Source organism: Papio anubis, chromosome 7 (assembly GCF_008728515.1).
Source record: "Papio anubis isolate 15944 chromosome 7, Panubis1.0, whole genome shotgun sequence".
Lineage (NCBI taxonomy): Eukaryota > Metazoa > Chordata > Mammalia > Primates > Cercopithecidae > Papio > Papio anubis.
In genome coordinates this window covers 132624181-132636056 of record NC_044982.1, presented here as the reverse complement: position 1 = coordinate 132636056, position 11876 = coordinate 132624181, and the positions used below count along the sequence as shown (strand labels likewise).

The 11876-nt window shown below is 45.3% G+C and overlaps 1 protein-coding gene across 1 annotated transcript in view; it reads right to left on the bottom strand.

The window, feature by feature from the left end:
* The window catches only part of LOC116275909 (dynein assembly factor 4, axonemal-like), a 33557-nt gene extending 21998 nt beyond the window's left edge, over positions 1-11559 (bottom strand). Inside the window, exon 1 of the mRNA XM_031668985.1 lies at positions 11453-11559. Within this exon, the coding sequence (XP_031524845.1) occupies positions 11453-11559 (107 nt within the window). The remainder of the gene's footprint in view (positions 1-11452) is intronic.
* Positions 11560-11876: the final 317 nt, after the last annotated feature.

Below are 11876 nucleotides of genomic sequence, written 5' to 3'. Positions count from 1 at the left end.
TTTGAGATGGAGTCTCGCTCTGTCGCCCAGGCTGGAGTGCAGTGGCCAGATCTCAGCTCACCGCAAGCTCCGCCTCCCAGGTTTACACCATTCTCCTGCCTCAGCCTCCCGAGTAGCCGGGACTACAGGCGACCGCCATGGCGCCCGGCTAGTTTTTTTTTTGTATTTTTTAGTAGAGACGGGGTTTCACCTTGTTAGCCAGGATGGTCTCGATCTCCTGACCTCGTGATCCGCCCATCTCGGCCTCCCAAAGTGCAGGGATTACAGGCTTGAGCCACCTCGCCTGGCCTAGAATGATTCTTATAATCCCCATTACATAGATAAAGAAACTGGGTTTATGTGGCTTACCTGAGATCACAAGGCTAGTAAGAAGTGGTGGCCTGTCATAGTGGCTCATTCCTGTAATCCCAGCACTTTGGGAGGCCAAGGCAGGAGGATCACTTGAACCCAGGAGTTTCAGGTCAGCCTGGGCAAGATGGTAAGACCTTGTCTCTACAAAAATTAAAAAAAAAAAAAAAATTGGCCAGGTACTGTGGCTCATGTATGCGATCTCAGCACTTTGGGAAGCCAAGGTGGGAGGATTACTTGAGCACAGGAGTTCAAGACCAGCCTGGGCAACATGGCAAAACCCTGTCTCTACAAAAAATATAAAAATTAGCCAGGTGTGGTGGTGCAGGCCTGTAGTCTCTGCTACTCAGGAGGCTGAGGTGGGAGGATGGCTTGAGCCTGGGAGATGGAGGTTGCAGTGAGCTGAGATTGCACCACTGCACTCCAGCCTGGGCAACAAAGCAAGACCCTGTCTCCAAAAAAAAAAAAAAATAGTGACAAAGCCCATATTTATATCACACTGCAGTTATCTGGCTAATCAATCCACAGCAGCAAATGAGGGTGTTCTCTATAAAGGTTGTGTTTAGAGGCTATAGAAGGGTTCTAGTAGCTGTACTGCAAGACTATCAAGGAAATTTTAAGTGAAAATAGATATACGTTTCCTTGGAAGGGCTGGTTCCTACCTCTTTTTGGTTAACTGTCATATAATAAGTCAGAATGACAAATAGCTTGATTAGCCCCCTTCAAAAATCCCTTTCCCTCAATCTTTAATATTGACAGAAAGGCAAGGTTTATGAGAACTCACATTAAGGTGTAAATATATCTTAATTTACTCTTCTAACTTTTGGAAAGCAGCTTGATGCCAAATTACCTCTGAAGAGGTAATTCAGCAAGTTGTGGAATTTCTTGTTGGGATCAGAGATGGTTACCTGGGGCTACAGGAAGGACACGTGGAGTGGGAGTGGGTGGCAGAGGGTTTCCTCTCCCAGGATCCTCAGATGATCTCACAGTTTGTTACCAAAAGGACCCAGTTCACAGATTCCCCACTTCCAAATGGGATTCCATAACAAGGCCTGACATTTTATACTTTCTACACAGCATTCACCCTTATTCTTCTGTGGGATCCTCATCAACAACCCAGTGATTGAACAAATACGAAAAAAAGGGACAGAAGGATGTTTTCCTTTTGGAAAATTGTACTAACAAATGGATGGCCCAGGTGTGATCATGCACTGTTCTTGGGATGCTGATGGGAGTGGGCATTGCATACTGGGCAGCAGTGGGCAGCTAATAGCAGGGGGGGCTATTCTATGGAGAATCTTAACAGCTGGAGAAGCTTAAATGCTCTGTTGAAAATTAGGATAACTTTGGAAGTTGTTGTTATTGTTAAGAGACAGGGTCTCACTCTTGCCCAGGCTAGAGTGCAGTGGTGTGATCATAGCTCACTGCAACCTTGAACTCCTGGGCTCTACCTCAGCCTTCTGTGTAGCTGGGACTACAGACACATGATCACACCTGGGTAATGGAAGTTTTGACCTAAGGAATATCTATTCATTTATTCATTCAATTTTGCAAAAGTGTAGCCATAGGTGTTACCATGAAGAGTTAGTCAATTCTAGCCCTGTGTGATCTCTTAGACTGGTAGGAGAGATAGGTGTATAGCAAATAGCTACCACCCAGCTGTGCAATTACAGGCTGGAGAGCTCACTCTGGGGAGCGGGTGGGCTGGGCCTTCGGGAGGCTTCCAGAGAAAGACATCTGAAGTAGGTCTTAAGAGATGAGTAGGTGTTCACTGGGTAGAGACTGAATTATAAATGTGAAAGTAGATGAATGTGGAAGACCAGTAAAGGGAACTCCAGGTAGAAAGAAAAGCATTAGCTAGGCCAGGTGTGGTAGCCCACACCTATAATCCCAGCATTTTGGAGGCCAATGTGGGAGGAATGCTTAAGCCCAGGAGTTCACGATCAGCCTGTACAACACGGTGAAACCCCATGTCTATATAAAAAAAAAAAAATACAGAAATTAGCCAGGCATGGTGGCACAGGCCTGTAGTCCTAGCTATTTCAGGAGACTGAGGTGGGAGGATTGCTTAAGCCTGGGAGGTTGAGGGTGTAGTGAGTCATTTGCACTACTGTACTCCAGCCTGGATGACAGAGGAGACCCTGTCAAGAAAGAAAGAAAGGAAAGAAAGGAAAGAAAGGAAAGAAAGGAAAGAAAGGAAGGAAGGAAGGAAGGAAGGAAAATGAAAGGAAGAAAGAAAGAAAAAGAAAGAAAGAAAGAAAGAAAAGAAAGAAAGAAGGAAAGAAAGAAAGAGAAAGAAAGAAAGAAAGAAAGAAAGAAAAGGAAAGAAAGAAGGAAGGAAAAAACAAAAGAAGGCTGGGCGCAGTGGCTCACGCCGGTAGTCCCAGCACTTTGGGAGGCCGAGGTGGGCAGATCACCTGAGTTCGGGAGTTCGAGACCAGCCTGAACAACATGGAGAAACCCCTTCACTACTAAAAATACAAAATTAGCCAGGCGTGGTGACGCATGCCTGTAATCCCAGCGACTCAGGAGGCTGAGGCAGGAGAATCACTTGAACCTGGGAGGCGGAGGTTGCAGTGAGTCAAGATTGCCCCATTGCACTCCAGCTTGGGCAATAAGAGCGAAACTCCATCTTAAAAAAAAAAAAAAAAGTAGAGAAAAGAAAGGAGACTTAGTCAAGGCCCAGATGTGGGAGATGTAGGAAATAGCAATGCTGAATTAAGAAATGTCAGTCTGTTGAGGTTATGATATGGGGCATTTTGGGAGGTGAGGAGTGAAGAAAGAGAAATGATGGTGATTTTCTAAAAAGTGTCTAGCAAGGCCGTTGGGAGCCTGATGGTGATGGGTCTTGCCTGCTTTCAGCAGGATCTGACTCTAATCACAGCCTTTCGCTCATTGCTTTTCCAAGGCACATGAGTGCCCCTCAGGATGTTAGGACATCATCTAGTTTGAAGGGGTCCTATGGTTTATTAAGTTTAATAATCTTTGGGTTAGACAAGTTAGATAGGATCCCCCCTCATATGGTTTGGCTCTGTGTGTCGCCACCCAAATCTCATGTCAAATTGTGATCCTCAGTGTTGGAGGAGGAACCTGGTGGGAGGTGACTGGATCATGGGGACGAATTTCCACCTTGCTGTTCTTGTGATAGTGCATGAGTCCTCACGAGATCTGGTTGTTTAAAAGTGTGTAGTACCTCACCGTTTGTTCTCTGTCTCCTGCTCTGCCATGTGCAGATGTGCCTGCTTCCCCTTCACCTTCTGCCATAACTGTAAGTTTCCTGAGGCCTCCCAGCCATGCTTCCTGTATAGCCTGCAGATCTGTGAGTCATTTAAACCTCTTTTCTTTATAAATTACCCAGTCTCCAGCAGTTCCTTATAGGAATTCAAGAATGAACTAATACTGCCCCCCACCCTCCACCGCCTGTCCCGTGAATTTTCAGAGTCTAATATATTCTGAGAGGCTTTTGTTTTGTTTTCTTAGCATGGAACATGTTGTTTTATTATATAGGATAAAAGCATTTTTGTATGATTCAACAAATCTTCAGCACTGTATTAACCAGGGTTCTCCAGAGAAACAAAGTATGCATGCACACACACATACACACACACACACACACACACACACACACAAAGGGAGAGAGAAAGAGAGAGAGAGAAGAGAGAAAGAGAGACAGATATTGAGATTTATGTGAGCTAACCAGCAGGCTAGAAATTCTAGCAGGAGTTGACACAGTCTTGAGTCTGAAGACAAAGTTTGGTTGCAGCGTTCCTTTCTTTTCTGGGAACCTCAGGCTTTTCTCTTAGGGCCTTCCCCTAATTGAATGACATCCACCCACATTATGGTGGGTAATCTTTATTACTCAAAGTTTACTGGTTTAAATCTTAATCTCACCTAAAAAAAAAAACCCTCACAGCAGGCCGGGCGTGGTGGCTCACGCCTGTAATCCCAGCACTTTGGGAGGCCGAGGCAGGTGGATCACGAGGTCAGGAGATCGAGACCATCCTGGCTAACACGGTGAAACCCCGTCTCTACTAAAAATACAAATAATTAGGCAGGCACGGTGGCGGGTCCCTGTAGTCCCAGCTACTCGGGAGGCTGAGGCAGGAGAATGGCGTGACCCCGGGTGGCGGAGCTTGCAGTGAGCCGAGATCGCGCCACTGCACTCCAGCCTGGGCGGCAGTGAGACTCTGTCTCAAAAACAAAAACAAACAAACAAACAAACAAAAAAAAAACCTTCAGAGCAACAGCTAATTTGGTGTTTGTGCAAGCAATTGGGCACCACAGCCTGGCCAACTTGACACCTAAAATTCACCATTATGAATGCCCAGAGGCACTAAACATGGCTCTAGATACTGGATGACAGAAGAGTAAACTAAAGAGAAGAGGTTCCTGCCCCCCTGGAGCTTATGTTCTTATAAATGAGTCTGAATGTCATGTTCAGGATGAGCTGGGAGTAGGAGGCCAGGCAGAGAGGGAGCCGGGGAGGCTGGAGTCTAGGATGTTAGAGACTCTTGTGTTAGCATGAAAGCCAAAAGGTCATATTAAGACTGGAGTGGGGCAGTCAACCTGGAGTGAAAGGGGCTGATAAAAGATTTGTTTTGCGAGAGGAATCAGTAATAATTAATGATAGGAGAGACGCCAACTCTTCATTTCATAGGGGGAAAATAAACTCATGTAGGGTCTTGAGAGGTGACACAATGAGTTCAAGATCTCATGACAGGTAGCAACATTCTTGATTTCAGGCACTTCTTAACATGTTTGTGTTGACGTCTTGGAATACCCTGAATCACAGTTCTGGGCCAAATTTTAATCAACCTGAATTTTAAAAATATGTATAATCAAGGATGCCTAATGTCTGAAAATACCACAGACTGTGTCATTCATAAAGAACAGAAATTTATTTTCTTATAGTTCTGGGGGCTGGGAAGTCCAAGATTAAGGCACCAGAAGGTTTAGTGTCTGGTGAGGGCCTCTTCTGCACTTTCAAGGTGGTACCTTGTTGCTGTGTCCTCACAGGGCAGAAGAGCTGGAAGGAAACAAACCAACTCTCTCAAGCCCTTTTATAAGGGCCCTAATCTCATGCAGGAGGGCTCCTCCCTCATGCTTAATCACCTCCTAAACACCCCACCTCTTAACATTCTTACATTGGTCATTAAGTTTCAACACATACATTTTTAGGGACCCATTCAGATCATAACACCCTATTTGGCCACAACTAAGCATGGCCTATTGTGAAAAACCAGACCAAGATTTGAGAGCCAAGCAATGGAATACAGAATGAAACACCCCCAACTTGAAAGTAATGGGATAACAGTTCAGATCACCTGGCCTGTTATCTGAACATTGCCTCAGATAAACGTGGAGTGACCCAAAAGGAAATCAGATGACAAAGGAGCATAGCAATCCCGGTTTATTTTTCTGATCACCCAGCCTCATTGCAGGAAGCAGAGGGAGTGGAGTGTTTGGGAAGAGCAGCCTGGAGAGAAGCAGCAGTACAAACCTCACCCTCAGTGGGTGATGAGTGTTTAAATTAGCCAAGTGCAGCCCAGGAAGTGGCAGGTGGGGCACCCTTGCCTCCTTCTGAGCCCAGCTGTAGAGTCACACTGCTGGAGAGACTTTAACTACAATTAGCACTGGTTCTGATGACATTTTGGAAATATTTTCTGTGGTAAAGCAGCACCACAGCATTTAGACATTGAGAAAATATTAGACAGTGGACTGAAGTCATTTTACTCCAGGATGGCAGCTGTTAGACCAAAGACCACTTGTCCACAGACCACTGGCCAGCCTGACACTGCTGGGTGTCCCTCATCCCCCTCCCAAAGCCTGGTGTGGGGTCAGACCACTACTGCGGCTGTTGGGGGCAAACCCAGGCCACGTTGAGCTTAGAGTTTGGGTTTATTTAGAAAGGAGCCCCAGTGTCCTATTCAGTCTGGGGCCAGCTGAGACCTGGCCGTCTTCCTAGGCTTTCCCAGGCAGTGCTGAGCTACACCACCTTCCTCCTCCCTTTTCATGAGGGCTCCACTTCCCCAGGCTCACACAGGCCCAATTAAGCTGTGAGGCAATAAAATCATAAGACAACTTGTGATTTGGCACCTATTGTGGACATAGGGAATAGTTTCCTGACTATAGCAAACGATGCAGTGACTGCAGTAAGGGCAGGGAAGGCATCCCAAAGTAGTTGGAAATTAAATTGAGCCTGGTTAGTGAGAACTCAGCCTCATCAGATGTTTGGAATAACCATGATGACTATTTTTGGAGAAACTGCTGTGTACCAAGCACTATGCTTAGCAGTTTGCATATATCTCATTCTTCATGTTCCATGAAGGAAGTTAACATGATTGTTGTGTTCACTGCTGTATCTCTAACATACAGAGCAGTTTCTTACACACAGTAGGTGATTAATAAATATTTGTACAATACCTGAGAGGTAGGATTATGATTTTTCTTTTTTATTTATTAATTAGGGACAGGGTCTCACTCTGTTGCCCAGGCTGGAGTGCAGTGGTGTGATCATAGTTCACTGCAACCTTGAACTCCTGAGCTCGAGCAATCCTCCTGCCTCAGCCTCTTGAATAGCTGGGATTACAGGCATGTGCCACCATGCCTAGCTAATTTTTTTTTTATTTTTATATATAGACAGGGTCTTATTGTGTTGTCCAGGTAGGTCTCAAACTCCTGGCCTCAAGTGATCCTCCCACAGTGTTGGGACTACAGGTATGAGGCATCATGCCAGGCCATAATTTCTCTTCCCCAGTGCTGAAATTTGGGTTTGGGGTTTGTTATAGTTTGGCTGTGTCCCCACCCAAATCTCATCTTGAATGGTAACTCCCACAATCCCCACATGTTGTGGGAAGAACCCGGTAGGAGATGACTGAATTATGGGGGCAGTCTTTCCTGTGCTGTTCTCATGATAGTGAATGGGTCTCATGAGATCTGATGGTTTGATGAGGGGAAACCCATTTCACTCGGCTCTCTTTCTCTCTCTTGCCACCATGTGAGATGTGCCTTTCACCTTCCACCATGATTGTGGGGCCTCCCCAGCCATGTGGAACTGTAAGTGCAATAAACCTCTTTCTTTTGTAAATTGCCCAGTCTCAGCTATATCTTTATTAGCAGCATGAAAACAGACTAATACAGTAAATTGGTACAAGTAGACTGGGGCGCTGCTGAAAAGATACCCAAAAATGTGGAAGCAACTTTGGAACTGGGTAAAAGGCAGAGGTTGGAACAGTTCAGAGGGCTCAGAAGAAGACAGGAAAATGTGGGAAAGTTTGGAAGTTCCTAGAGACTTGTTGAATGGCTTTGAAGACCAAAAGCCTGATAGCGATATGGACAATAAGGTCCAGGCTGAAGTGGTCTCAGATGGAGATGAGGAACTTTTTGGGAACTGGAACAAAGGTGACTCTTGTTATGTTTTAGCAAAGAAACTGGTGGCATTTTGCCCCTGCCCTAGAGATTTGTAGAACTTTGAACTTGAGAAAGATGATTTAGGGTATGTGGCAGAAGAAATTTCTTTCTTTTTTCTTTCCTTTTTTTTTGGAGACAGAGTTTCACTGTTATTGCCCAGGCTGAAGTGCAATGGCATGATCTTGGCTCACCACAAGCTCCACCTCTCAGGTTCAACCTCAGCTCCCCAAGTAGCTGGGATTATGGACATGTGCCACCACACTTGGCTAATTTTTTACTTTTAGTAGTGACGGGGTTGGTCAGGCTGGTCTTGAACTCCCGATCTCAGGTGATCTGCCTGCCTCGGCCTCCCAAAGTGCTGGGATTATAGGCATGAGCCACTGCACCCATATATATATATATATATATATATATATATTTTTTTTTGAGATGGAGTCTTGCTCTGTCACCTAGGCTGGAGTGCAGTGGCATGATCTTGGCTCACTGCAACCTCTGCCTCTCAGGTTCAAGCAATTCTCCTGTTTCAGCCCCCTGAGTAGCTGGGACTAGAGGCACCTGCCACCATGGCTGGCTAATTTTTATATTTTTAGTAGAGACAGGGTTTCACCTTGATGGTCAGGCTAGTCCTGAATTCCTGACCTCAGATGATCCACCTACCTTGACCTCCCAAAGTGCTGGGATTACAGGCATGAGCCACTATGCCCAGCCAGCAGAAAAAATTTCTAAGTAGTAAAGCATTTAAGATGTGACTTGGATGCTGTTAAAGGCATTCAGTTTTATAAGGGAAGCAGGGCATAAAAGTTCAGAAAATTGGCAGCCTGATAATGTGATAGAAAAGAAAATCTCATTTTTTGAGGAGAAATTCAAGCTGGCAGAAGAAATTTGCATAAGTAACGAGGAGCCAAATGTTAATTCCCAGGATAATGGAGAAAATGTCTCCAGGGCATGTCAGAGGTCTTAACAGCAGCCCCTCCCATCACAAGCCTGGAGGACTAGGAGAAAATGGTTTTCTGGGCTGGGCCCAGGGTCGCTGTGCCCTGTGTCCCAGCTTCTCCAGCCATGGCTGAAAGGGGCCAACTTAGAGCTCAGTCTGTAGCTTCACAGTGTGCAAGCCCCAAGCCTCGGCAGCTTCCATGTGGTGTTGAGTCTATGAGTGCATAGAAGTCAAGAACTGGGGTTTGGGAACCTCTGCCTAGAATTCAGAAGATGTATGGAAGTGCCTGGATGCCCAGGCAGAAGTTTGCTGCAGGGGTGGGGCCCTCATGGAGAACCTCTGTTAAGGCAGTGTGGAAGGGAAATGTAGGTTTGGAGCCACCATGTAGAGTCTCTACTGGGCCACTGTCTAGTGGGGCCATGAGAAGTGGGCCACCATCCACCAGACCCCAGAATAGTAGATCCACTGACAGCTTGCACCGTGAACCTGGAAAAGCCACAGACACTCAGGCCAGCCTGTGAAAGCAGCTGGGAGGGAGGCTGTATCCTGTAGAGCCACAGGGGTGGAGCTGCCCAAGACCATGGGAACCCACCTCTTGCATCAGGGTGATCTGCCAAAATCATAGAGATAGAATCAAGACTCAAACCCAGGTCTTACTGACCTGGAGCAAGACTCTTAATCACTCTATTGCATTGGAAATATCTGAGCTTTAAAGAGGGCTGTGCCCAGAGCCTGCAGTCTGTAGACTGAACTTAGTGCAAGGACATACCTACCTAGTTCTCTGGCAAATTAAACCAAAGAATCAACAGTATTCAGCATACTTTTTAGCCCCTTTTTGAAACCACCCCTCATCCCTGCAACCTGAGGGATTTTCCTCTTAGCTCCTTTCAGTCCTATAATGCACTGCTGGCACATAGTTGTAATACTGCCTAATGAATATTAATTTGAATAGATGTTTGTTCCTTACATGTTGCTCATGATATTTCTTGCATTTTTTTCTTGCATTTTTGAATTGCTGCTGAACTTTTTTGCATGCACACCTGGTTGTCCCAGTTGGACTAGAAGTAAGGACTGTGCTCCCAGGGTTAGTCTCTGTTTTATCCTTCCTACTTTATCCAGGCCAGGGCTAGTCCATTGCTGGACTTTACCAATTTTAACATGAATGAGAGAGGCTGTTCTAAAACTCTCTGTGGGCAGGAACTCCATAACTACTCAAGGTCTTTTCTTCTTTCCACTATTAGTTCTTTCGGTTGGTCCTTTCATAAGGCCTTTTGTATATGCCAGAGGCTGAGCAAGAAGGGAAGGATGAGGAAAAGCCTGCTTCCTGCCCTCAAAGGGCATACACAGGGTGGGTTAGGTGTCACACAGACAGGGTTATAATTAACCATTACTTGAAGTGGGAAGAAATAGTTCCATTAGAGAAGCACAGACAAAGCTTAGTAAAGCATGTCAGAGGAGGGAGAGATTGTTTCCAGCTGTCGAGATCAGGGAAGGTGCCTCCCAGGATGTTCACTGTCTTATGCCACTCACCCCCATCAAAGAGAGGTGACCCCAAAAGACTTCAAAGGATACTGCTAACTAAGTAGATAACTAAGCAACTGGAGAACCTAGCCTTGTCTGTGTCCCTTGGAATACATTTGGATTTACCAAATACTGCATAGTGGAATCCTGTTTTAAAGAATTGTATTGACTATACAGAATTCTGAGAGAAGAGGATGTAGAAACAATCTTGAGCTTTGGTGATCAAGTTAGAGGTAGTTTGGGAATGAAAATTTGAAAGAGTGGTAAGAGCAGAAGCCAGACTGCAAGGACATAAACTGGGAAAGTATGATGAGGAAATGGAGACAGTCATTTATTCAACAAATAATTGAATGCCAACTATGTTTATGCCAGGCACTAGGCTAGGCATTGGAGATACTGAAATATACAAAACAGACATGGTCCCTACTCTTTGGAATTGGCAGCCTATGAATCCTCTTTCGAGAGGATTGGAAGTTCCATGAAGAGGGTGGCTCCACAAATAGGCTGAGGGGAGTTTTTGGTTGTTTTTTAAAGTAAGAGAGACCATCAGGAGTTAGAGATCAGCCTGGCCTGCATGGTGAAACCTCGTCTCTACTAAAAATACAAAATTAGCCAGGTGTGGTGGCGCATGCCTGCAATCCCAGCTACTTGAGAGGCTGAGGTAGAACTGCTTGAACCCAGGAGGCAGAGGTTGCAGTGAGCTAAGATTGTGCCATTGCACTCAAGCCTGGGCAAGAAGAGTGAAACTCTGTCTCAAAAAAATAAAAAGAAAATGAGAGAGACCAGGACATAGTTTCAGGCTGAAAGGAGGAAGTTAGAGATAGTTTGAAAATGCCAGGGGGGGATGGATAACTAAGAATGTAAAATCCCAGAGGACATACTGTATAATGTTTAAATCATGCCAGCATTGTGCTCCACACATCTTGTAAGTGATCTTATTCCATCTTGACAATAACCCTATGCAGCAGTTATTGTTAGATAAGGACACTGAGATGCAAGGTCACATAGCAAGTAGGTGGAAACTGAGATGGGAAGCCAGGTCCCACTGCCAAAGACATGCTGTTGAGAACTCCACTGCTTGGAGGGAATGTGGCCAAGAAAACATTCAACTGGGTGTAAAACTCGCTCCAGCTGGTCTACATTGCAATGTTTTGCAATCTTCTCAGTCAATGTTTACCTGAACTTTTCACAAAGTTTTGAGTGGTGCAGCATGAGAGAGGGAGAATTACCTTCCCCTACTTCAGGCTGCTCTGAGTCTTGTCTGCAATAGTCTTCTGGCATAGATCCAACTCTAGAAACAACACTGCCTGCTCCTTCTTCACCTCAGGCCCCACGTTATGAATCATGCTTGCATACCATTGTTGCTTCCTTTGGCACATCCCCAGCACCTATTTTCCCAATTCATTTCTCTAGGTGTGGGCAGTCACTCTCTCCATACCTACCCCATTCAGCACCCACACCCCCAACTTAACACAGTGACTAGCACACAGCAAATGTTGTAGAAATGATTAATAACATTTTACATTTCTGTAGCACTCAACTTCAACTCACATGGAATTTAAAAACAAAAACAAACAAACAGAACGGGGTTTGGATCAGACAGAGCTAGATTTCAATTATCTTTCCATTACCTAGAAGCAGTGTGACTCAGGACAAGGTACTC